This window comes from Lutra lutra, chromosome 13, assembly GCF_902655055.1.
Source record: "Lutra lutra chromosome 13, mLutLut1.2, whole genome shotgun sequence".
In the NCBI taxonomy this organism is placed as follows: domain Eukaryota; kingdom Metazoa; phylum Chordata; class Mammalia; order Carnivora; family Mustelidae; genus Lutra; species Lutra lutra.
In genome coordinates, this window is record NC_062290.1 from 59,443,058 (window position 1) to 59,469,261 (window position 26,204).

The following is a 26,204-nucleotide window of genomic DNA, read 5'->3' on the forward strand; positions in this document are numbered from 1 at the left end:
GATGCTTAACTGACCGAGCCACCCAGGCACCCCTCCTTTACTTCTTTTTATGTGACATATTTGTGGGGCAGGAACATGTGTCTCTTTTTCTCAGTGAAAGATTTTGTAAAGACAGTAGACTTTTAAGTGGAGTGGAGAAAGAAATATACACAGAATATTATATCTGAAGCTTTATATTATCCAGTGCTCCCAGTGGGAGCTAAGTAATTACTGGGGTTGGTAATAATGCTGAAGGATGGTATTAGGAACATAGGGAAGCAGTATATGTATCTGGGAAAACATGTCACGTGTGGAAGAACAACGGAAACCACTGGGAATGCATAGAGGTGCAGGTCCAGGCTTTAATGGAGTAGATGGGTAAAAAATAGGGTTCACCTGGGGCATGAACTGTCGTGAAGATAAACACACAGTTGCTCCTCCTGACGTTCTTAAACTCAAGAATCCTTAGAAAAACCACTTTTTCACAAAACTCGTGTTTCTGGCCCTCAGAGTCTGGTACCAGTTTGACTTTCAGCATACATATCTAGACAGGTAAGTTAGAAGCTGGGATCTGATTTCTGATTTGAAAGTACTTTATTTAAAAAAAAATTATTTATTTATTTTTAAAGATTTTATTTATTTGATGGACAGAGATCACAAGTAGGCAGAGAGGCAGGCAGAGAGAGAGGAAGGGAAGCAGGCTCCCTGCTGAGCAGAGAGCCTGATGCGGGGCTCCATCCCAGGATCCTGGGATCATGACCTGAGCCGAAGGCAGAGAATTTAACCCATGGAGCCACCCATGCACCCTTGAAAGTACTTTAAATTCAAAATCTTTTTAACTGATGTGTGAATACAAAGTAAAAACCCTTGACCCTTTAAACAATAATAGCAGCTCTTGAAAGATATTGAGTATTATCAAGGTCTGAAGCCATTTTGTGCACTGCTGTATAGAACATGAGGGGAGTAAGGAGGTGTAGAGGAGTGGGCTATATGAGTGATAATGGAGTTTGACCTGTTTTCAGGATTCTCTTCCCTCACTGGGGTTAAAAGAAGCAATGTAGAATTTTTGTAAACTCTCTCTTTGCCTTCAATATGTTTCATTGTGTTTCTCTTTTTTACACTGCCTCTTCCTCTCCCTTTATTGAAATGCTGTTTCGAAGTGTATCTTTTCTTCTTTATTTTATCCCGCTTTCCATGGCTGTTCTCTGCCCTCTGTTGGCAGGTTCCTTTGGACCTGTCCATGTTGTATGCAGGAGAAAATTCACATATAGTTAAAGGCCTTTTCTGCATATTAGGTCAGTCAAGCAGAGAGAAGACTGGAAGGTGTGTGGTTTCTGTTTTTCATTTTGTTTTGTTTTGTTTTTGTTCTTGTTTTCCTGGAACCCTTCAAGTCTGGAGACATGGTCTGGAGGCATGGTCTGGTGTGGAGCAAACCTCAGGGTCCAGAGTTAGCTGTGAAATCAGGTAATTTCTAACATTGTTCAGTACCGAACTGGGAGTCAGTTTGGGGCCTCAGGGCCTGCCACGGAGAGGATTAGCATGAGCCTAAATCCCATGGTAGCCCCAGAACTTGGCAAGGGTTTTGAGCTTCCTTTGGCCTGAGTGTGACTGGAGGTAGGATTTTTTTTTCCTGCTGAGGAACCGGGCATTTTGGAAACCAGAGCAGCTTTTAGCAGCTAGCTGATTTGATGCTTGGCAGTTTCGTAGTGGATGAGAAAAGAGGTGTTTGGGCTGGGCCCTATTCTAGAAGAAATTATAGGTGGTGTCTGCGAAGTAGTGGGAGGCCATACCAACCCTACGGAGAGAAAGGTGGAGCCTGGCTGGGTGCTGGTCAGGCTATCAGGGTCTTTAGATTGCTCAGGTTTTCTATGAATTACAATGAGGTTGCCAAATACAGCCAAAATCTTTTTGTCCACATCAATGAGAACAGTGATCACTTAGATAATGGGAATAAATAGACAACCAAAGTTCTCATTTACATAATATTTTCAGTCTCTCCTCAAAAATGAAAAAAACAAACAAAAACCTTTCACTGCGGGGCGCCTGGGTGGCTCAGTGGGTTAAGCCGCTGCCTTCGGCTCAGGTCGGAGTCCTGGGATTGAGCCCCGTGTGGTCGGGCTCTCTGCTCAGCGGGGAGCCTGCTTCCTCCTCTCTCTCTGCCTGCCTCTCTGCCTGCATGTGATCTCTCTGTCAAATAAATAAATAAAATCTTTAAAAACAACAACAACAACAACAACAACAACAAAAAACCTTTCACTGGATGGTAATAAGAAACTGGATTAAGCAATTAACTTTTATTTCCCTGCCCTTTCCCACTTTCTAGTATTAGTGGGAAGGAAAGGGGCAAGATGATTAAAAGTTTAATCCATAGCATAATGAAGAGTTGTTCTTAATATTCAGAATAATGACATATCATGTACTTGAACTTGTGTGGGAGTCTGGACAACAGTGGTGTTCGTCCTCACTAGGGTCTGCTGGTGTTCCAGAAAGACTTGTCTCTGTCTTTGGTGGTCTTTTATCCTAAAAACATGGCTTCGTACAGTAAGTTCATGAGTTAGCACAGTATCTGTACAGAGCCCCACCTTGAGAATATCTAGATGGAGTTTTACCTGGATTCTGGTCTCTGCTATTAGAAGGCCATGTAGGATTGGAGGAGGAATGGTTTCCCTTTCTGGGACTTAGTTTTCTGTTATTTTTTTTTAATTTTTAATTTTTTATTTTTAGTAGGCTCTATGGCCATCCTGGAGCTTGAACTCACAATTCCAGGATCAAGAGTCACATGCTCTACCAACTGAGCCAACCTGGGCTCCCGGTTTTTAGAAATAAGGTTATTGAACGATATATTTATAAGGCTCCTCCTGGCCCTGAAATTTAGTGATTCTGGCAGAGATTGTGTCATTATAGATTTGCTTTTTTTTTTTTTTTATTAAACTGCATATCATTGCTTAAAACATATCATTTGGTTGATGTGATCTGAAGTTAGAACCATATTTTTTTCAGGTTGTCCCATCACCCTTTTGACTGTTTTGTCCTTCTCTTCCTTGCTCAGATAGGACAAAATTCCTTTTTATTCACAGTGTCAGGAGCTAGACTTGGAGTTGTCATCCCTCTGTGTCAAAGAAGTCCTAAAGCTTCCATTTCTACTGCACTTGGGCAAGTTGTTGCTGGGGGCTTGCCTTTGGCTTCTGCACCCCATGGATTCCAACTACACACTCCTCCAAGGTAAGGGCTACATTATTCAGCTTTTCTTGTACTCATCCCTACAGCTTATGCAAGTCAGCCAGTGTTCAATTAAAGAAATATCACACCTAAGAATAAAATGTCATTGTTCTTAATTTCCCCCTCAAAACCACTAGGTGTCGCCTTCATCTCGGAGAAACTAGGCCCCTCCTCTCCCCCTACACACCTACACCCCTCCCTTTACTCTTGGAGCTCTCAGCTTCTTGGCACTGTGATTTCTGGAGAAGAGGCTTGAAGTGGGGAGACAAACTGGCTCAAAGAGAGGGGAGGAAAATGGATTTATATGCTTCTCCTTTATGACAGTTTGAGAGACATTCCCCAAGGTCCCATAGCAGTTCCTCCCAGCAACCATGATATCATTCCTCATAAGCTGTTCTTGGGATCAGATTGGCATGCCAGATATGGGGTATCTGGGGAGAGCCTTCTAGGTTGGTGGCTTGGGAGCAGGGTGGAGGCCCAATGGGGATACAATGGGCTTCCACTGTTGGTGGGGAATGTTTTGCTTAGTCAGTCTGTGAGCTGTTATCAGGTGTAAGCCTGGGCTGTGCAGGGAGACAAAAGAGGAGTGGCCGTCCCGGGGCTGGGTCCCTAGAGCAGATGGTGTGGTAGAGGCCTAGTGGGCTACAGCGGGCCTCTGAGGACATGGGAGACTACAGAAGGGAGCATGGGGAAGGAAGAGGGAGGTCGGAGGGTTGAGTTCTATGGAAGGAAACCCACCCAAGGACTTTGTAAGGACTCAGGAAAAAAATCAGCCATCGGAGTCCGTTGGTCCTGGAGGCACCATCTGCCAGGTAGCAGGCATGTCTTCATGGTGAAGGAGTGAGAGGTTCCTGGCAATGGGAAGGGTGCTATGGTTTACTAGGCGGAGGACTAGTGAGGATACCAGATATTTGGGGATTCCTGACTGCTTTCTGGATACTAGACTGTTGGAGAGACTCAGGGGAGTTGAGAGATTACCCCAAGAACAATGGGGTACACGTATGGGGAGAAGAGGAATTCTGAGCTTGTGGCATCGTGCAAGATGGGGAGAGAGTGGCGGAGTGGGCCAGGGGCTTGGGGGGAGACAGGGGTAGGCCCTTAAAGTGAGAGGACACCCAGGAACCTCACCGGCCTGAGAGGCCCTTGTGTGGAGCCCCCGAGTTGTCACTGGGTGGGTAGGAGATCTGGGTTGTCCCTGGGCGTCAGGGAAGGGGGTGGGGGGAGACAGCAGGCGCCGGAGGGTGGGGCCCGAGGGGGAGGAGGAGGGGCCGCGGGGGGGAGGGGGCGGGGAAGGCGCGGGGCGGGGGCGGGGGCGGGCGGCCTGCCCAGGGAGTCACACTCGGCCGCCGCCGCCGGCGCAGGGAGCGGAGACGGGCCCCGGCCGCGGCGACCTGACCTGGACAAGCGGCGCGCCTGGGGGCCCAGGCAGGGGGCGGGAGGAAGCGCTGGGCAGCGCCGGCCGCCGGGGCCCAGGAGGAGCGGAGCAGAGAGGAGCTGGGACACGGGCGGGGCCGCCGCAGCTCCGGATGGGACCAGCGCCCTGGGCCCGTTAGTCCAAGCAGGAGCTTCTGGAGAAGCCTTCACAGGGAGATTTACCCCTGCCTTTCCCTCTCCTCCCGCCCAGGCCTTGCTTCGCTCCCCGCCCGCCCATGGTCTTAGTCCTTCCGCGGCGCAGACCCCCTCCCACCTTACCCCCTTGGTCCTCCTTTTCGCAGTTCTCAGCCCTCCCAGCCCCTTCAGCGGGGAGGTCCCCCAGGGCCTTTTCTTTGTACCAGCCTCCCCCCACCCCCCACCCCCCAGTCTCTGATCCCCTTTTCTTTCTCAGCTTTAGCAGGTTCCTTCACCTCTCACAGTCCCCATCCCAGTCGCAGGCCCCCTTGGTCCCTCCCTGTTCGTGCCACTCTACTCAGCCCTCGCTCCTTGCCCCGGGCTGGTAGACCCACTCCCTGCCTCTACCCGTGGGGTTTCGTCCCATCTCCCCCTCTCCCATCCCCACCGCTTTCCGTATACCAGCCTACCTAGCCTACCCCACTTCCCTTCCCGGCCACCTTCCCCAGGTTCCAGGCTGGGCTGTGCTCGTGCCTCCCCCCTAGGCCAGAGTGGCACCAGGTTCTGCGGGTGCTGGGGCTGCTGCTTTCTCCCCATGGCACTGCCATCACTCCTGCTGCTGCTGGCGGCCCTGGCAGGTGGGGTGCGTCCTCCCGGGGCACGGAACCTGACACTGGCGGTGGTGCTGCCGGAACACAACCTGAGCTATGCCTGGGCCTGGCCACGGGTGGGTCCCGCAGTGGCACTAGCTATGGAGGCGCTGGGCCGGGCGCTGCCCGTGGACCTCCGGTTTGTCAGCTCTGAACTAGACGGCGCCTGCTCTGAGTACCTGGCACCACTGCGCGCGGTGGACCTCAAGCTGTACCACGATCCTGACCTTCTGCTGGGCCCCGGTTGCGTGTACCCTGCTGCCTCTGTGGCCCGCTTTGCCTCACACTGGCGTCTTCCCCTGCTGACTGCGGGTGCTGTGGCCTCTGGTTTTGCAGCTAAGAATGAGCATTATCGTACCCTGGTGCGTACTGGCCCCTCTGCTCCCAAGCTGGGTGAGTTTGTAGTGACCTTACACGGGCACTTCAACTGGACGGCCCGTGCTGCCTTGCTGTATCTGGACGCCCGCACCGATGACCGGCCTCACTACTTCACCATCGAGGGCGTCTTTGAAGCCCTGCAGGGCAGCAACCTCAGTGTGCAGCACCAGGTGTATGCCCGAGAGCCAGGGGGGCCGGAGCAGGCCACCCACTTCATCCGGGCCAACGGGCGCAGTGAGTGTGGTCCAGGTCCAGGTCCAGGTCCAGGTCCAGGTCCAGGTCAGGGTTGGGGGGGAAGAGGGTCGCCATAGCCCTGGAGCTTAGCACTGGGAGAAGGTGGATGGAGGTGGGCACTGAGGAGCTGGTGGCTGGGGTCAAGAAACACGCGTGGACAGAGCACCTGTGAGAGGGTGAAGGCATTCTATTAGGGGAGCTCGTGGACGGCACAGGCAGCTGTAAACCAGGGATAAGAGTTAAGGTAGAATGAGAGGTGAATCCTGTGTCAGGGAAGAATGTGGGATTGGGTGGAAATTGAGTTTGGGGAGCAGTGTGAAATGAGTGCCCTGGAGTAGTGCATGTGTATCCATCTGTGAACAGAGATTTCTTAGACTGGGGCACCAATACCCCTTGGTGGCAGAAAAATAGTGAGGACTCCGTAAATGAACTTTTGAGGTTCGGCAGATTTGTCTGGGAAAGACAGGGTAAAGCTGACACTGAGAGAAATTCTGAGCAGTCAGTGCTTTTGAGCCTAGAGAACAGCAGGGCAGTGCGGAGGGCTGGGTTGGGGCAACAGTCAGAGCTCTGGGAAGAGGAGGGGCTTAAAGCTGATAGGCCCCTTCCTCTGGGGTCTGGAGTCACACTCTGACCTCTGCCAGATGGTCCATAAGGCCCCAGGGTACTTATGACATAGACTCCAAGGGGGAGGGATGGGGAGCATATGTTGGGTGGTTGATAGGTTAGGGCACTCTCTTCCTTGCTAAAGATGGAAATGCAGATGGTTCAGAGAGGGGGCTGTGTGGGGACTGGATCCTTTCTAAGAATTCCCCTCTGTCTTGTACCTGTTCTCAGTCGTGTATATCTGTGGCCCTCTGGAGATGCTGCATGAGATTCTTCTTCAGGCCCAGAGGGAGAACCTGACCAATGGGGATTATGTCTTCTTTTACCTGGATGTCTTTGGGGAGAGTCTCCGTGCTGGCCCCACACGCTCCACAGGCCGGCCGTGGCAAGACAATCGCACCCGGGAACAGGCCCAGGCCCTCAGAGAGGCCTTTCAGGTATCATTTGGGCCAGACTTGAAGGAGGGGGAAGAGGAGCTTCTTTGGACATTCTCTGTCTCTCATAAGACCCGCAGAAACCCCAGACATTGGGCTGGAATTATGAACTATAGGAGGGAAATGAACAGAGGCTTTTTAAGTTTCATATCATTCTTTCCTACTTCTCCACTTTTGTGGCTCTTTTGGTGTCGGCACTACCTCCCAAGACCCCAGAACACTCCTAAGTCCCATACTGTGAGAGAGAGAAGTTCTAGAAAAGACCTGGTTCCAGACCCTGAGAGGACTTCCAACCTTTCTGGACAAGTGAGGCATGATTGTAGTACAGTTAGCTACAAGTCTGAGAAAGATGATGCTTGTGTGTCCCAGAACAGACACTAAGAACTTGAGGGGGTTCAGAGGAGGGAGACTGAATGGGTTTAGGAAAACCTTTTCATAAAGGAGTAAGAATCTATTATGACTTGGAAGATAGACGTCATCTTCCTAGTCTGGGTGGGAGAAAAGATGCAGCAGCCTCAACAAAGAGAAAAAGATAGGAATGGGCATATTTGGGGGACCAAGAAGACACTGACCTGCCAAGAAAGAAGGTTGGCTTGAAGCAGATATAGGAAATAATGTTGCAGAGGTATAATCAAATTAAGGAGTGCCCTGAACCTAAGATTAAGATACTTGGACTTGAATGTGGGGTCCTTGAGATTTTTTTTCAAAGAGAAATACAGAGACAGAATTCAGGTTGGGTTAGGAGAGGAGGAGGCTAGAGGCAGTAAGCTTGCCTATACTTGGGTCTTGAATAGGGTGAAGTGATATGGGTTTGAACGACAGTGGCAGTAGTAGGAGTGGAAAGACATGAATTTACAAAATAATTTATGGGGGAAATTGACATGACTCCATTCATTTCACTCCTCAAAACTTTTTTTTTTTTTTAAGATTTTATTTATTTATTTGACAGAGAGAGATCACAAGTAGGCAGAGAGGCAGGCAGAGAGAGAGGAAGGGAAGCAGGCTCCCTGCTGAGCAGAGAGCCCGACGCGGGACTCGATCCCAGGACCCCGAGATCATGACCTGAGCCGAAGGCAGCGGCTTAACCCACTGAGCCACCCAGGCGCCCCAATCCTCAAAACTTTTAATGACTGACTTTCTACATAATAAAATCCTGACTCCTTATCACAACGTTTCAGACCTTCTACAGTCTGTGTTCAGCTCAGTTTTTCAGTCTTACCTCCTGGTGTCCCTCATGCCCAGTACTCTAACCAAACAGACCTCTCTCAGTTCCCTAGCCTCTGGGCCTCCCTGTCCTCTTGCCTTTGTGCTCTTTGCTCCTTTTTTCTGGAATGTACTTCCTTCCCTCATCCCAAATCTCTGCCTCTTCAAATCATACCCACAAACTGTTCCCTGATACTCTCACCAATTTTTCACTATTTTATATATATATGTGTTTCTTATTTATTTATTCACATCCCTCCTTTTCCTGAAAAGGATTTGAGGGGGCCTATGGGGAATCTCTGAGTCTGAAATTCAGTAGATGTGTACAAGGGCTGGACTTTGATTGTTGTCTTCCCCAATGAGTAAAGTTTTATGTGGCTATCAGTATAGATTTGGTTGTATCTGACTGTGAGTGACATGTCTGGGTCTGAGTCCATGACTGTCACACTTGAACATGGGCCATGGCAGGATGGGTTTCATTTATGCTGTAACTTTTGCCTAAAAGAACCTTCTTACCTTTGTCTGTCTGAATAATATTTATGTGTTCTCTAAGACTCAGATGAGTTATTTTCTCTTTGAGGAAACAATCCTTGATTTGGACTGGATTTCCTATTCTTGTGCTTAACTCTGTCTTCTGTAGAATTTACCGCATTGTTCAGTTGTTTGATTCATTCAAAGATTGACTCATTCTGTTAGTATCTAACAAACCCCTATTATATCCCAGTCACTCTGCTAGGTACTGGTATACAGTGGAGAATGTAACAGATGTAGTCCTTGCCTGGAGCTTACATTTAGTAGGATGGACAGACACTAAATAAGCAAATAAATACAAACTTAGGATGACTTGCAATGAATGTTACTTTAAAAACCCACAAAAAACAAAGACCAAAACAAAACAAAGGCCTCTCATGTAAAGGGAATAACAAGGGAATTGTACCTTAGCTAGTGTGGTCGAGGAAGATTTCTATGACTCTCCTAGATGGGAGGACTCCATAGCCTTTTGGGCTGTATTTTTTTTTTTGTGGAAGGAACACCTCTCTTTCCTACCTGGGAATTCCTGCCAGGCAAGGAAGGGGCCCTAGCACTTAGGGTAGGGGGAAATGAGATCAAGTCAGCCAACAGTCAGATAAATTAATTCTCACTCACTGCAGGCATTATTCAGATAGAAAAACATAGGGAGATTTTGCTAGGACACAAGAGAAGGGGGAATCAGCAATCAAGACTATGCTGAGGGAAAGATCAAGGCTTTGGCGTGGGGTGAGGGTAAGGGGGTAATGGGGTGTTCTCTGGAAAAGCTACTTATCCTGTTCCAGTGCTGAAGCAGGGCAGGGGGTGATGGAAGTTGGGTGGTCAGCTCCAGCCAGGGGTGAACGAGTAGAGAGCCCTTACCCTAGAGATATCTGGGCTATTAGGGGAGAGGGCTCTGAAATTAAGTATATTGATATTATTTTTCTCTCTCATTAAGCCACAGCTGCTTGATCATTCTCAATTTGCCTAGCACATACTTACTGAATTGAAGTAAGGTGTGTGTTGGCGAGAAGTGGAGATAGGAATAGGAATTGGTCTACAGAGGAGTGGAGCTGGCAGGTCCCATAAACCAAGATGATCAACCAGGATAGGGAAGAACAAGTAGATACAAAAGAACTAAATAAGCAAATGACCAGTCTGTAAGGATTCCGAGGCCCAGGTTGTGCATTTGAGGCCTTCCGGGTCTGAAACCTAGGCAGAGGTCACAGCCTAGGTGACCAGTATGGATTGCATTACAGAGGGGGACACCAGCAGCTAGAATGGAAGTAAGCTCTGAACCAAGGGCTGTGTAAGTCGACTTTCTCCTGCAAAGAATTTGTTTAAGCCACTGTTGATAGCGCTTCCTGCCATGGCGGTAGAGGGCCTCCAGAGTAGGCCTCAAGGCACAGGCTGGCATCTAGCTGCATTTCTGCCTTCAGCTACGGCTAAACCCATTTTTGGCAGCTTTTGCTTGTTCTTTTCTCACCTGGGGTGGGTCCACTGTGAAAAGGGACACCATTACCTGCCTTTACCTTCTTCTCTCTATGTAGCTCTGAGCAAGCACAGAAATTCTTTGGAGGGTCTTCTTTTTTCTTTGCTTTCTTTTCCTCTTTCTTTCTTTTCTTTCCTTCTTCTTCTTTTTTTAAGTAGATAGGAACCACAGCAAGACAGTTTAGCATAGCAGTTTTCAAAATGTGGTCTTGGGACCCTGGGGGCCTTTGAAATCCTATCAGAAGGACCACGAGGTCAAAACTATTTAAAACGCAATACTAAGATGTTTATTTGCCTCCTTTCTCTTATCCCTCACGATTGTACAGTGGAGTTTTCCAGAGGCTACATGACGTGGGCTGCTCTTGTCAGCCTGGCAGTTGGAGAAGGTGTACTTGTGTATTCTTGTGTCTTAATTCCTAAAATGGAAATACTGATAGATGTAATCCATAATCTCAAAAACTCTTTGCGGTCCTCAGTAACTTTTAGTTGTATAAAGGGGTCATGAAATCAAAAAGTGTGATAACAGCTAGTCTAGGAAACAGAGAAGACTAGAGAATTATGAAGTGCTTAAAAAGCATTAAATGTTATCAGCATTTATTATTGAAAAATAAATTGTGTTAACACAATCTTTTTGAGCTTTTTTACATTTTTAAACATTGTTTGTCAACAATATCCTACCCTTCTATTTTTCTTTTATTCTTGAAATAGGTATTACTGAACAAACTTTTCCAACCCCATCCTCCTTTTAAATTCCAGCCCCCTTCTCCTTTTAAATTTTACCTGAGTAGGGGAGAGTATTACAAGAATGTGATCAAGGACCCTAATGCTCCAGTAAGAATAATTACACTATGAAGCAAACACTAGTCTAATGTAATGAATACATACTAGAAACCAACTTTATTATTTCCTTCCTAGAATGAATTGATATAAAATAAATCATGTATAGGTGATTTATCTAGTATCTCCTTGTCCACATGTACTTTCAGTGACAGGAATGAACAAAACTGGTAGAAGTGAATAGATTTTAAGCTATCATTTCACAAAATGCGTTGATCTGAATGATGTCTTGCCCAGTTTCCCATCCAAGGCAAAGGCTGGTCTCAGTCACTGTGCGAGCCTGAGGTGTAGGCAGAGGCTAACACGTCCATCAGCTAAGGAAGGGGCAGTGTGTGACGCCAAGTGGGCGTCCTAGTGAGAGACAGGGATGCGCTGACCCAAGGCCAGTGAGCTGTGGGCCCAGCTGAGATTGAGTGTGTCATTTGTGTAGCTGTGAAATGCATGTGGGCATATGACTCTGTGTTTTCTCTGTGACACGTGTGTATTACTTAGTGACATATAGGACCACACCAGTATGCAGGAAAGGGCTGCTTAGGGTGGGTGTTCTGCACACGTTAAGTGAATGGACCCACAGCTTTTCACTGACAGAAATGTTGTCTCTAGGTATTGTCCTCGGGTGTCCTAGAACCTGAAATCTGTTTAATTCACTGGGTGGAGGCACTGTGTCCAAGTGGCCCAGAGGAAAATATCAACATTTTACTGATCACATGAACAGTAATGAACACCTCAGAGAGGAGCTGCTGATCTGTGTTGTCCTTGATAGCGAGTGGGTGCCCAGAGAGGCTGGGGTGGAGCAGCTGTGAGGGCTGTGGCAGCCTGGCAGGGAGGGCTACCTGGTGGTAGGGGCTTCAGGAAGATGAGGGGCAGGTCTGGGGGTTGGAGTTGATATCTATTTCCCAGGTTCCATCTTTCTAGAACTGTGCACCTTTCATGGAGGAGTGCTACTCCCATCTTCCCCGATGTGTTAAATACACACCACACGTACATTGCACACGCAGGTACACGCACAACTCAGAGCTTCGTATCCTTTCGCCCTTCAGACTCACCTGTGTATATTGTGTATCATGAATATTTCACCGAGCTTCCCTGTCCTGCTTCCTCTCCTCCCCAATGCCTATCTTGAATTCTGTTCACTCTCTCCCATGTGCTGTTGGTACAGACAGTATTGGTGATCACTTACCGAGAACCCCCAAATCCCGAGTATCAGGAATTCCAGAATCGTCTGCTGATAAGAGCCCGGGAAGATTTTGGTGTGGAGCTGGCCCCCTCCCTGGTAAGTAGATCTCGCTTTCCTGAGATTTGGGCCAGGCTTTGAGGAAAGCCTCTTCTCCCTAATTCAGCCTTGGCCATGGAGCCAGCCCAATTTGGGGACCATCTGCTGTCATCCAGGGTTTTCCCTTCTGCTCTTCTGTCCAGTGAGGTAGGGATGGCATGTTAGGAATGAGAGGAAGGAAGGAAGCAAACCAGAGAAGAGAGAAGAGGTAGAAAGAGACCCCAGAGACAGGAAAGGGGGCTGGGGAGGGGCCTGGACATTTGGAGAGCCCTGCTGAAGTTACCACCCCTAGATGAACCTCATTGCTGGCTGCTTCTACGATGGGATCCTGCTGTATGCTGAGGTCCTGAATGAGACAATCCAGGAGGGAGGCACCCGGGAAGATGGACTTCGAATTGTGGAGAAGATGCAGGGACGAAGATACCACGGTAATGGAGAGGGTCAGGTGGAGGCCAGAGTGCTGTGGTTGGGCCAGGGAGCAGAATAGGCAGAAGAAAATACAGATGCCAGGGGCAGAGAAAGAGTTAGGAAGGGTCAGAGAACATGGTGAAGGTGGCCGTGTATTAAGAACATGGGCTGGGGCGCGTGGGTGGCTCAGCGGGTTAAGCCTCTGCCTTCCGCTCAAGTCATGATCCCAGCATCCTGGGATCGAGCCCCGCATTGGGCTCTCTGCTCAGCGGGGAGCCTGCTTCCCTTCCTCTCTCTCTCTGCCTGACTCTCTGCTTACTTGTGATCTCTATCTGTCAAAAAAAAAAAAAAAAAAAAAAAAAGAACATGGGCTGGGAGGGATCCGAGGTAATCGGAGGAATCGGGCACAGGAGAGAGGCCTAGGGTAGATCTCAGAGGAAGGGCTACTCTTTTCTGTCTTAGGTGTAACTGGACTGGTTGTTATGGACAAGAACAATGACCGAGAGACTGACTTTGTCCTGTGGGCCATGGGAGACCTGGATTCTGGGGACTTCCAGGTGATGGGGGGAGGAGGCAGGGAGGAGATTGTAGGCCCTGAATAGCCAGCTTTCAGGGGTTTGGTGGGGCAGAAAATCCAAGGTACTAAAGGCAGACACTTGTTGGCTGGAGCTCTGTCCTGGGTGGGTGGTAGGCTGGGGAGAAAAGCAGCCAAAACACTGGGGTCTTGGGGAGAGGCTGGTGGGAGCAGGCCCATGGGCCCAGTTTTCTCCTTCCTCACAGCCTGCAGCCCACTACTCAGGAGCTGAGAAGCAGATTTGGTGGACAGGACGGCCTATTCCCTGGGTGAAGGGGGCCCCCCCCCTGGACAATCCCCCCTGTGCCTTTGACTTGGACGACCCATCCTGTGATAAAAGTGGGTGTGTGCAGGGGCTGGGAGTCATCCTTCCTCCCCTTACTTCTATCCTTTCATCTCCTCTCCCTGACTCCCTCTACTTGTATACCCCCTCCTCACTCCTTTCCCTCAAGAAATCTGACTGCACCCTGCACCCTGAGCACCACCCCTCCCCATCCACAACTCCACACAGTCTTTCTCAGGGTCCCTTCCCTCCTTCAGCTCCACTTTCAACACTGGCGATTGTGGCTCTGGGCACAGGAATCACCTTCATCATGTTTGGTGTTTCCAGCTTCCTCATCTTCCGGTGAGTCCTGGGCTTCCCACTGACCTGCCCCTCCCTCCCGCCGCTCAGCCTTCTGGAGGTTAGCGGGACTCTTAGCTTGATGGTCACCTCTTAGGCCTAACACCTTCTTCTCTAGCCTTTCTCATTGAGCTTTCAGCCTAGGTGTTGTTTTCCCCCTTTTGGTCCTAGACTGAGCGTCTTAAAAAGGGGTTTTGCATGGGGTCTTCTAAGGGCAAAGGTGAATTTTCTGGGAATGCTACCATTTTAAGAACTTTGACCTTCAGCCTCTGTGTTTTGCAATGAGCACAGGGCACATATCCTTGTGGGGTGGGGAACGCAGCTTCCTGTGGCAGACCTGCTCCAAGTTCTCCCTCTGGTGTAACAGTGGCGGCTCCGGGAGCTGCGGGGAAGCCCCTGCAACCGCACTGTTAGCTCATGGGGTGGGAGGATCGGGCTTGCCAGTCAACTGAGGTGTGCAGTCCTTACAGAAAGCTGATGCTGGAGAAGGAGCTGGCTAGCATGTTGTGGCGCATTCGCTGGGAAGAACTGCAATTTGGCAATTCAGAACGATATCATAAAGGTGCAGGCAGTCGCCTCACACTGTCGCTGGTGAGCTCTGGTCTCAGCTGTCCCTTTGCTTCCCTCTGAGTGCCTGTTCTTTTGTACCCTGGACCTTTCCCAGCACATTGGCTTGTAACGATAGCCCCTGCACTGCCACCATCATCTAATGTTCCTTTCATCCTTCCGCCTCCATGTTGCCCTTGGCCCCAGCGGGGATCCAGTTACGGCTCGCTCATGACAGCCCATGGGAAATACCAGATCTTTGCCAACACCGGTCACTTCAAGGTGAACAGTCATCCGCTTGTTCTGGTCCCCACCATTTCATCCTGTCTCATCCCCATCTGTCACCTCTTGCCATGCACCTCTGCCCCTCATAACCTTCCTTTCTATGTCTAGCTGAGCTCCTGGATGTTCCCACACTTCTCCAGGATTTCCTACCTCCCAAGAACTCCTGATACTAACTTCCCTTTTCCCCTTTTCACTCCCACCATCAGGGCAATGTTGTTGCCATCAAACATGTGAATAAGAAGCGCATTGAGCTGACCCGGCAGGTCCTGTTTGAGCTCAAACACGTATGTAATGGTGTATGGGTTAAGGGTGAGGGGTAAATAGGAATGGAGAAAAGAGGGGAGGGGGAAAAGGAGAATAGTAAAATTGGGTAGGAAGGCAAGGGGCTTATTTATAAAGGATTTTAAGTTGTAGGTACAATTAAGAGAAAGGTCCTGTTCAATGTAGTGGTTTATTTCTGTATCTAATTTTTAATCTCTTTCAATTCTTTTTTCCTCTCCCACTTTTTGTTGTTCTTGTTAGATGAGAGATGTTCAGTTCAACCATCTCACTCGCTTCATTGGTGCCTGCATTGATCCCCCCAACATTTGCATTGTGACCGAGTATTGTCCTCGGGGGAGTTTACAGGTAAAGGAAAGGTAGAGATTTTAGGGATGGGGGAGATAAGCACATGTTAGCTAGTGGGCCTAGGATAGTCACATAATCTGTTCCATGTCACTACCAGGATATTTTGGAAAATGACAGCATCAACTTGGACTGGATGTTTCGTTATTCCCTCATTAATGACCTAGTTAAGGTGAGTCTTCCCTGCTCTTCCTTAAGAGTTCATCTGCTTTAAAATGTCTTTCTTTCTTTTTTAAGATTTTATTTATTTATTAGAAAGAGACAGAGCGCAAGAATGGGGCAGGGAAGGGCAGAGGGAGAAGGAGACTCCCCTCTGAGCAGGGAGCCCTATGTGGGGCTCCATCCCAGGACCCTGGGATCACGACCTGAGCTGAGGGCAGATGCCTAAATGACCGAGCCACCCGGGTGCCCCTAAAATGCCTTTGTTTCTTGATCTTTGCTTTCAGTTTCTCCTTCTAGTCCTATGAAAGTCCCATTCTCTCCAGTTCCCCTTATTCTAATGATTGGATAATAATGGGTAAAGGTCTGGAGTTTTTTTTTTTTTAAATTTTTTACTAACATACAATGTATTATTAGCCCCATGGGTACAGGTCTGTGAATCTCCAGGTTTATACACTTCACAGCACTCACCATAGCACATACCTTCCCCAATGTCCATAACTCCACCTCCCTCTCCCAACCCCCATCCCCCCGGCAACCCTCAGTTTGTCTTGTGACATTGAGAGTCTCTTATGGTTTGTCTCCCTCCTGATCTCATCTTGTTTCATTTATTCGTTTCCTACCCACCACATTGCGTCTCTCCTTCCTCATATCAGGGAGATCATATGATAGTTGTCTTTCTCCGATTGACTTACTTTGCTAAGCATAATACCCTCTAGTTCCATCCATGTTGTTGCAAATGGCAAGATTTCATTTCTTTTGATGGCTGCATAATATTCCATAGTATACATATACCACATGTTCTTTATCCATTCATCTGTTGATGGACATCTAGGTTCTTTCCATAGTTTGGCTATTGTGAACATTGCTGCTATAAACATTCGGGTGCACGTGCCCCTTCGGATCACTACATTTGTAACTTTAGGGTAAATACCTAGTAGTGCAATTGCTGGGTCATAGGGTAGCTCTATTTTCAACTTTTTGAGGAAACTCCATGCTGTTTTCCAGAGTGGTTGTACCAGCTTGCATTCCTATCAACAGTGTAGGAGGGTTCCCCTTTCTCTGCATCCTCGCCAGCATCTGTCATTTCCTGACTTGTTAATTTTAGCCATTCTGACTGGTGTGAGGTGGTATCTCATTGCGGTTTTGATTTGTATTTCCCTAATGCCGAGTGATGTGGAGCACTTTTTCATGTGTCTGTTGGCCATCTGGATGTCTTCAGGTCTGGAGTTTTTAATTGGGGGAGATTTATCTGCCACAAAAAGTCCTGCACTTGAAAAGAATTTTTGTGATCCTGCCTTAGATATCTCAGATCGTGTACCATCATCTTTTTTTTTTTTTCAAACCTCCAAGAGTTTATATTAAGATTTCTTAGCAGGATAAAGATGAATGGGGTCTCCAAACATAATTCTCTCCTGTTTTTTCTCATCATTTATTCTCTGACCGACTTGGGCATAGCTGCTCTTTCCCCCCCCCCCCCCCCAGAAAAACCAAAATTAAAAAAAAAAGAACACTAACTAGTAAAACTAAGAGAAACGAAGGAAAATTATACTAAACCTTTGGTATCTTCCCATATATTAGTTTTTAGCTATTTTCAAGTGACCCCAGTGGTGCATGGGTTTGCAAAGGTATGAATTTGAATCTTGCATGGGTCAGACAGGTGTGTAGAGCAATTCCTGCAGCCAGTGAGCTAGCCTAGTGGGTCACTTGTACCACACCTGAAGCTGGCTTTGGTTTATCTGTTTAATTCTCATGAGATTACTTAAAACAGTCTTTGTGTGTGAAAATTTGCCATCATGTGAGAGATAAAATATTAGGTAGAGTTGATGTGGTGGCTGACTGTGATGATAATATAAGAAAAACAGGACTCTTGAGGGAACTCATGATTTTTAAAAAATTAACATATAATGTATTATTTGCCCCAGGGGTACAGGTCTGTAAATCATCAGGTTTACACTTTTCATAGCACTCACCATAGCACATACCCTCCCCGATGTCCATAACCCACCCACCCTATCCCTACTCCCCGACCTCCCACCCCGCAGCAACCCTCAGTTTGTTTTGTGAGATTAAGAGTCTCTTATGGTGTGGAGAGAATTCATGATTTAGTGGAAAAGTGTTTTAGAACAAAGCCAGAAGTCTAATCCTTTCTGTATTCACAAATTTGGTGACTCTCGAAGGTTTTGTTGCTATCAAAAGGAATAAAAGGAAGGCGTTCACAGACACTAGAGTTATGAATTGTGTAGGTCCAGGGCCAAATATTTAGACAGAGGTATTTTGGTTAGCATACAGAACACTGCCTCCTTTTTCTGTTCCACCTTACCTGACTTGCGAGGGCTCCCAGGGTTTCATTTTGGGAAGCACCATTCTGCCTTCTTAGGACCTACCTTATAGTCCCTCATAAGCAAAAGTTTTTCTCTTCTGGCTTCTGTGTTGGCTTGGCAGCTGTCTCCCACTTTTGTCCATCGTCCAGGGCTTTACTAATTGATTATTTTTTCCACTTTCTCTCTTGCCCAGCATTCTCTCTAGTAGACTGCTTTCTTCCTCCATCCTGACTTGCCTACCCAGACATGGCTGTATGTTAAAGTTTGCAAGTGGCTAGTTTTCCTCAATGCATCTAGGTACTCGGGATACCGGGGTCTCTAGCCACGTCTTCCTAAGTAGTGGCCATACATTTGAAGCCATCACGAGTGTCAGTCATATCATGCTTGGAGTTTATCTTCATAGTTCTGTTCACTACTCAGAAGACTGACTGCCCTTTCCAGGGCAATAACTTATAGCTCCCCTTGTCCCTCCCCTTAAACATTTCACCTGTCCCTGGTGCTGTGGTGCCAATATACTGTTAATGGTACCAGGAAGGGATGACTCTCCTATTCTGTCCACTTCCGTTCATAGAAACTTACTGTAAAGAACACCTTCCAAAAGTAGCTTAGTGTTTTTATGGTCCCAAGCTCTTTAGACACCTAGTTAATGCCCATCTCATGGAGAAGGGGGTATCCTAAGCCGGATATAATCCAAACCCATGACTTGATCTGTATCCTGCAGGGCATGGCCTTCCTCCATAACAGCATTATTGCATCCCATGGGAGTCTCAAGTCCTCCAACTGCGTGGTGGATAGTCGTTTTGTGCTCAAAATCACAGATTATGGCCTGGCCAGCTTCCGCTCAACTGCTGAACCTGATGACAGCCACGCCCTCTATGCCAGTGAGGCCCTCCCCCACAACCCACTTTTATATTTTCCTCTGGCCTTGACCATTTCCACCTAGGGAGTATGGGAGAGGGAGATGGAATGACAGTAATATGGGGAGTATTATGGGCTTGGGGACACTCTTTTTTTTTTTTTTTAAGATTTTATTTATTTATTTGTCAGAGAGAGAGAGAGCGAGCACAGGCAGACAGAGTGGCAGGCAGAGTCATAGGGAGAAGTAGGCTCCCTGCGGAGCAAGGAGCCCGACACGGGACTCGATCCCAGGACACTGGGATCATGACCCGAGCTGAAGGCAGCTGCCCAACCAACTGAGCCACCCAGGCGGGGGACACTCTTTTTGAGGACCTGGCCAGCCTGTTCCCTCTTTTCAGAGAAGCTGTGGACTGCCCCAGAACTGTTGGGCGGGAACCCACTGCCAACCACGGGCATGCAGAAGGCTGATGTCTATAGCTTCGGGATCATCTTACAGGAGATAGCACTTCGCAGTGGCCCTTTCTACTTGGAGGGCCTGGACCTCAGCCCCAAAGGTGAGAGTCAATCTACTGCCCATAGACTCCTCTACTTAGGGGACACTGTTCTTCATCCAAACCCTTTATCACCCTCAGAGATTGTCCAGAAGGTCCGAAATGGTCAGCGGCCATATTTCCGGCCAAGCATTGACCGGACCCAACTGAATGAAGAGCTGGTCTTGCTGATGGAGCGATGTTGGGCCCAGGAACCCACTGAGCGGCCAGACTTTGGACAAATTAAGGGCTTCATTCGCCGCTTTAACAAGTGAGAGGGCACGAAGGGGCATGGGCTCCCCAGGGATAGAAGCCTCATCAGTTTTGGTGGAGGAGGTGGGGCTGGTGGGGCAAAGAGGGTAGGTTGGGTAGGAAGTCTTGGGAGTCTTGAGAGAGTGGGAGCAGGTACCATATCCTGGCCTCCCCCCAGGGAGGGCGGCACGAGCATATTGGACAACCTGCTGTTGCGCATGGAGCAGTATGCCAATAACCTGGAGAAGCTGGTGGAGGAGCGCACACAGGCCTATCTGGAGGAGAAACGCAAGGCTGAGGCTCTGCTCTACCAAATTCTACCCCAGTGAGACTTTGGTCACCTTCCCAGATTTTCCTTTGGTATTCTGCGCTGTTGGGTTCTCCCTGCTCAAGCTCCTGAGAACTCACTTCCCAGCTCTTAGAACCCTGCTTTGTTTCATCCTGACGCAGTGAGACTTTTTGGCTATAGCCTGTGTGTTTTCATTCTGTCCCTGAATGAGATATGCTGCCTTCTTCCTGGCTTCCCATCCCTTCTTTTTAGGACACGGCTCTACCATGCCTTTGCTCTAGCAAGTGGATATAGGACAATCCCAATTTGAGACATTTAGCCCCCATCCCCAGGGGTCCCCTTCCAACCCCCACCACTTAAATACTTTACCTTGAGCTAGTCCCGTCACCTTTCTTCTCTTCTGCCCGGCTTAGCTTTCACATTATAATGTGTCTCTGCTCTGCCACGCACTCATTTCCTCTCTCCTCCCATCCTCTCTCTCTGAGTTTGGCCCTTGCTTCCTAGTTCAGTGGCAGAGCAGTTAAAACGGGGAGAGACTGTACAGGCTGAGGCCTTTGACAGTGTTACCATCTACTTCAGTGACATTGTTGGCTTCACAGCTTTGTCAGCAGAGAGCACCCCCATGCAGGTGAGAACCAGGAGTGAGAAGTAGGGGGCGGGATAGGGATCTGGGGGAGCTTCGTTGGGGGCATAAGGAGCCTTGATAGTAGGGGAGATTCATTTGTTCTGGAGATCCCATATTTTTGTTAGGGCTCATGGGTTAAGAATTCTTAGAAAACTAGGCTCAAGTCTCAGGGACTCTACTTTCCCATCCTTGTTAGGTGGTGACACTTCTTAATGACCTGTATACCTGCTTTGATGCCATAATTGACAACTTTGACGTCTACAAGGTGAGAGCTGGGGCTACCCTCCTTTGGAGACCACTTTGAAAACCCAATCTCTCCAAACCCTATATGCCTTACCCTGCTCGATGGTCAGTTTGCCCTCCTGGCTCTCAACACCCTAATACTGGGGGCTCTTTGTAGACAAATGAGGCTCTGGCCCTCTTACTGTATCTTTCTGATTTCTTGTGAATCTTTAGGCTTCCCTAATCAGAACGATCACAGGATTTAGCCCCCATCTGCCACTTTTTGCCTAGGGTTATAAATACAGCCTATCCATCTTTTCTCAATCTCTCCATCCCTTCTAGACATGGAAGAATCATATGGGATGTAGGTACAGAATGATTTATTAGGGCGAGGGACAGGCTACCTTGTAAAAAATTTTGTTAAGTCATTGAGTTGGCACAGAGCGAGCTTTATTATACTTCAGAGTAAAAACCATTGGGATTTAGGTGTTGATTTTGTGACTAATTGTGTGGCCTTGGGCAAGTAACTGAAAATCTCCTTGAGTGTCAGGAATTTTATCTATAAGTTAGGAATAATAGATTTATTGTGGAAAGTGTCTAATACTGCATAGTTAATACTATTCCTGTCCCTTCCCTTTGGACTTACTCTACCATGTCTTTCATACTGTAATGTAGAACTCCCGTACACTCTTCACCCAGAATCACCAGTTATTTGTAATGTACCTCACTTGCCTTATTTTTAAAAAATCTATATAATTATTTTCTGGATTATTTGAGAGTAAGTTGCAGGCATGATGCCCCTTTATCCCTAAATGGTTCAGTGTCTAGTTCCTAAAAACAGGCCATTCTTTTGTGTACTTCAGTACAATTAACAAAGCCAAGCGGCTGCTTTCTTACCTTGCACAGTTCAGGCTGTCTGAGGCCTATTTCAATGGGCCTGCTTGCCCTCCTCTCCAGCCTCTGTGCTCTTCAGGGCAGCCCTGTTTTCTTGCTTCCCATTTCCTGACAGCAGAACTTATTTGTCCATGTCTTGTTGCAGAGCGGGTATCCATTCATTCAGCAAACATTTACTGAATGTTCGCCATGTACAGGGGTAGGATAGGAGGATTTAAAGATTCCCTTAAACTGAACCCACCCACCTCTACCCCCACCAATTCTCACTTATTTTCCAGTCAATGTGCTGGCCTCCCAGGCTGTTCAGTTGACTCACAGTGGTGTCCAGCTTTTCTCCTTCTATGCTTCTCCATTCCCACTGATACACATAGAGGTGACATTTTAATCCCCATCTCAATCAGGTAGAAACGATTGGAGATGCCTACATGGTGGTATCTGGCCTCCCAGGCCGAAACGGTCAGCGCCATGCCCCGGAAATTGCTCGTATGGCCCTAGCATTACTGGATGCAGTTTCTTCCTTCCGCATCCGGCACCGACCCCATGACCAGCTGAGGCTACGCATAGGGGTCCACACGGGTAAGGCTGACTTTCCCCCCAGTCCTTGTGTCTGCTTTCCCCAGGCTCTCCCAACCTGTTTCTTCTCTTAGGGCCCGTCTGCGCTGGGGTTGTTGGCCTGAAGATGCCCCGCTATTGTCTTTTTGGAGACACGGTGAACACTGCTTCCCGCATGGAGTCTAACGGTCAAGGTAAAACATCAGCCCTCAACCCCAGCCTTAGCCTCAATGTGTGTTGTCCTTTTCTTCTTTTCAGAGTTCCTCCAAATCTCTCAATCTGAGAGACCACAGTTCCTGACTGCCCCATCCTTGGACATATTTTGGTTCTAGTGCCTGTGCCCTGGGAAAGACTGAGAGCCTCCTGAGGGGTGGTGGTCTGGTAACGCTCTCTCCGATACCGCCAATTCTTCTATTGTCTTTTCTTTGATTCATCTCCCCACCATCCCCACACCCCATCCCACTCCAGCCCTGAAGATCCATGTCTCCTCTACCACCAAGGATGCCCTGGATGAGCTAGGATGCTTCCAGCTAGAGCTTCGGGGGGATGTGGAGATGAAGGTGATGGCAGGCCATGAGGAGGGATCAGGGAAAGGGAGGATGAAAGCAATTATGGGACCAGGGGGGAAAGACAGAGATGAAGGAATACCATAGAAGAATCTGAATTATCTTCACTCCCCCACTTCCAGGGAAAAGGAAAGATGCGAACTTACTGGCTCCTAGGAGAGCGGAAAGGACCCACTGGACTCCTGTAGAACCTACTTCTTCCCAAGTCAGACAGTCTCCTGCTGCTGGTACCTGGGTGGGCAGTGGTCACCATCTCTCCACACACCAGAAATGGACATTGTTGTGTAAGATGGAAACCAACATGCACAAACCCTGCCTTATATGGAAGTTGTTGCTCTTTGCAGCTCAGCCTTGTACATATACCTGCCTCGCTCTGGCTAGGTTCCCTTCTTCCTTACCTTCTGTAAATATCTGTATTTAAACCAGAATATTTTGGCCAAATATAAAACAACAAAAAATGTCATGATGTCAGAGTCTGGGTTAGGGGCAAGTCCAAGGAAAGGTTATGGGATGTGAACATGGTAACGCGTGGACTCACTGAAATAGCAGTCTCAGGGTGAGAGAGAACCCTTTATGGAAAGCCCCTTCACCAAGTACAGACAGAATCGCCTTCCTTCCCACCTCTCCAGTACAGACGGAAATGGATTCTGTATTCCACACCCCTCTTCCCGCCTCAACTCTTAGTTAGTAGTTCTACCCATTTCCCCACCCTGTGCTCCCTGACAGGCAAGGGAGGATATTTCTCCCAGTTGGTGGGAAGAATTCTCAGGTTCATAGGGCAAAGGCTGCCCCAGAGACAAAGGCACTGGTGTTGAGAAACTGCAGTTCTTCCGGAATGGTGTGTCCAGTGTCTTGATGTTACTGACACCCTAGGGGAGAGCCAGAATGAGGACAGATCCTGCTCTGCGCCAAGCCTGAACAGAACAGCCTCTTCCCCTCCTTCTTCTCCCCGACTCCCAACACCCTCACACACCGGTAGCTGCGGTGCCCTCTGTATCCAAAAGGTTTCAGGCTGCTCCTGACGGTAGTCATGAGGCTGTAAGGGAGAAAACCTGAAAAGCTCTTGGTTTGAATCTTCCTCTCTTAACCTCTGCTACTTTCCCACAGCCCATTAGAAGCCAGCTGTACAAGTGGGATGGGATAAACTCTCACCTTGGTTGGGGCAGGAGGCCCGGCGTGTACCAGCTCCTTTTGGTAGTCATGGTGTGTCACAGACTCGACCTCAGAGTGCTTCCCTGTGGGTTCCTGCTCTGCCTGCACCTCTTTACTATATAGTCCTGGGAGATGTCAGAGCCATTCTTTCCAGATTTTTGTCTTCCCCCACCCCCTTTACCCTTCTCCCAGCTTCTTACCAGATCTGATGATGCAGGAGCATCTCCAGCATGGCTTCCCGCTTTCCTGTGGGAGGGCAGGGAGTGGAGAGAGTGGGGGAGTCTGGTTAAGAAGCAGGCCCAGAAGAAACAAATGTGAGAAAAGGAAGGAAAATCGTCGGGTTTTACCCTTCTACCCATCAGACAATCCATAGTCCTACCAGAAATTCTTTCCTCTCTCTTTTCTCTAATGGGCTCATGCCCATTCTCTCATGCTTCCCACCTCGAATTGGTTGATAGTAGTTTCGTGGGGGCTGGTACGAGTCTTTCTGGGTGGTGCTGAAGGACATGGGTGACTGTTGCTGTGGGGTCAGCAGTCCCTGGTGTCCATGTCGGAAGAAGAAACTCTCAGAGCCATCCTGCATGCTTGGGACTCGATCCAGGTGGTTGGTGGCTCTCTGTGGGCCCCAAGGTGAGTGACCAAGATATCCTTTATGGTACCCACCCTCATAATAAACTACTGCCTCCCCCAGGAAACTGGGGGCAGTCTTCAGGAAAAGGCTGAAACCTTAATACCTCCTCCTCCCAGTTGTAGAGAAGGCAGTGTCCCCGTGGCAATGTTTCTTTGAGAACCTTACACTTCTCTTCAACTTGGGGGGTCTTCCATTGCCCTCGTGCACCAGGTTCTGGGACTTGCAAACTTTTCCAGGGTTGTTTCTGAGGTTCCCAGCAGCAGTAGTGATTCCAGCAGGAATAATTAGGGACCAGCTCTGCCCCAAGGTTTCTGAAGTTTGGGAGATTGCAGAGGCTGAGCTGAGGGTCATGGCCACGGTCTGGACTAGGCCCAGATTCAGTGGCAGGACCAGGGCCAGAATCAGAACCAGTCCCTTGACCAGAGTCACAGCCAGGGCCAGAGCCATGGCCAGGACCAGAACTGGAGCCAGTAACAGGGCCAGGACTAGAGCTACGGTCATTTGTAGTACAGGGATCCTGGGTGAAACGGGAAGCATAGACAGGCTCAAAGCCAAGTCTCCTCTGGTCTATCTTGTGGGTAAAGCTGGCTCCAGTGCAGGGCTCCCCAGGAAGACTGTCAGAGGAGCGGTCCATGAGAACACTCGGCTCAGAGTAGCGGACTCGGGTCTTCGTAGATAACGCATCGGTTTTGGCGGTGGAGGCAGCTGCAGATGCAGTATTTGCAGCTGCCAGGACCGACCTAGGACGGCCATCCAAAGGAAACGGTTCTGAAGAAGACCTGAGCCCTCCAGCGCCAGGCTGCACGTCCAAAGATCTAAAAGGAAGCGAATACATCAAAAGCGCAGCCCAGTAAGTCGGCTGACCTTTCTTGTACCCTTACACCTGCAGCCAAAGCTGCCGCTCTCACCGAGACCGCGATCCCTTGGTAGGCTCAGTGGTCTCCATCTTCCGGCAGCAGCTACTGGGTTGCCATAGAGACGGCAAATAATTCCAGGAGTCTGCGCAGAACTAGAGTTGGGCGGAAGTGTTGGGGGGGGGGGTGAAGGCAAATTCTCTGCGGGGCGGAAGTCTTCAACCTGTGGCTGTCTGGGAAGTTTGCTTTCCATTTAGACTCCCTTCCGCCTCAGCCTAGCTTTTAAGGTTCCGCTGGCCTACGGCCCTGTCTTCTACACTTAAGCGTGATTCTTTTGAGGCTTTCTAAGGTGGTTCTTTGTGTTGGAGACAAGCACAGGGCTGGGGTATCAGACTAAAGCATACTTGGTGTGCTTGTGTAGGGGCAACAGTAACTTCCCCTTAGTTCATTCTCAAAAGTGGAGGTAGTCTTTTTAAAATGTTTAAGGTTGAAAATACATTAGACAACTCAAAAGCAAAACGGTGAGACATGGGGATCAGTCAAAGGGTGGCAGCCTTTTTCGTGTGGTTACTTCTTCAGTAAAAGGCCCTCATGTTAAGGCCATCCTCCTCTCAGACCCCCTAGAACTTGGCTTGGCATTTGAATGAGGGCCAGGATTGAGCAGGTCTCCTCCCTGGGTTTCAGTCTCTTCCTACTCACACAGGCTTATTCCTACTGCTACTTTTCTAGAAGCTTGACCCAGGTGGATCATTAGTCATGAGGACTCACAGACCTATAGGCAAATGCTTCTTTAACTACAGGATGGGCCTCCTTAATGTCTCTCACTCAGTCCATAGTTGATAGAGATCATTGTGTTTAATCAGTGTTCTTTCCTATTTGTG

General features: G+C 48.6%; 2 protein-coding genes across 8 annotated transcripts; one reads left to right on the forward strand and one right to left on the reverse strand.

The window, feature by feature from the left end:
* Nucleotides 1–1,364: 1,364 nt before the first annotated feature.
* On the forward strand, nucleotides 1,365–23,147 carry NPR2 (natriuretic peptide receptor 2). 5 transcript variants are annotated; one of them, XM_047700968.1, is made up of 24 exons: nucleotides 1,365–1,443; nucleotides 3,057–3,201; nucleotides 5,733–6,008; nucleotides 6,843–7,048; nucleotides 12,243–12,356; nucleotides 12,649–12,784; nucleotides 13,227–13,321; nucleotides 13,545–13,677; nucleotides 13,879–13,963; nucleotides 14,422–14,551; nucleotides 14,714–14,788; nucleotides 14,998–15,075; nucleotides 15,314–15,418; nucleotides 15,516–15,587; nucleotides 18,620–18,779; nucleotides 19,155–19,310; nucleotides 19,389–19,557; nucleotides 19,717–19,863; nucleotides 20,332–20,455; nucleotides 20,649–20,717; nucleotides 21,970–22,144; nucleotides 22,216–22,314; nucleotides 22,589–22,680; nucleotides 22,809–23,147. In XM_047700968.1, the coding sequence occupies exons 2-24, from the start codon at nucleotides 3,174–3,176 to the stop codon at nucleotides 22,872–22,874; spliced, it is 2,790 nt and encodes a 929-aa protein (XP_047556924.1). In that variant the 5' UTR covers nucleotides 1,365–1,443; nucleotides 3,057–3,173; the 3' UTR covers nucleotides 22,875–23,147. The 5 variants fall into 5 exon arrangements, with proteins under 5 accessions (XP_047556924.1, XP_047556922.1, XP_047556920.1 ...); XM_047700964.1 differs by lacking the exons at nucleotides 1,365–1,443; nucleotides 3,057–3,201 and having other exon boundaries at nucleotides 4,449–6,008; XM_047700965.1 differs by lacking the exons at nucleotides 1,365–1,443; nucleotides 3,057–3,201 and having other exon boundaries at nucleotides 4,450–6,008; nucleotides 14,431–14,551.
* On the reverse strand, nucleotides 23,129–26,125 carry SPAG8 (sperm associated antigen 8). Of its 3 annotated transcripts, none has more exons than XM_047700987.1 (7): nucleotides 25,378–26,125; nucleotides 24,573–25,284; nucleotides 24,280–24,454; nucleotides 24,039–24,084; nucleotides 23,839–23,953; nucleotides 23,660–23,722; nucleotides 23,129–23,555 (listed from the first exon to the last, which is right to left on the reverse strand). In XM_047700987.1, exons 1-7 carry the CDS (start codon nucleotides 25,413–25,415, stop codon nucleotides 23,367–23,369), a joined length of 1,338 nt encoding a protein of 445 aa, XP_047556943.1. In that variant the 5' UTR covers nucleotides 25,416–26,125; the 3' UTR covers nucleotides 23,129–23,366. The 3 variants fall into 3 exon arrangements, 2 of the variants coding, with proteins under 2 accessions (XP_047556943.1, XP_047556944.1); XR_007122417.1 differs by having other exon boundaries at nucleotides 23,473–23,555; nucleotides 23,660–23,738; XM_047700988.1 differs by lacking the exon at nucleotides 24,280–24,454 and having other exon boundaries at nucleotides 23,839–23,963.
* Between the last annotated feature and the right edge of the window lie 79 nt (nucleotides 26,126–26,204).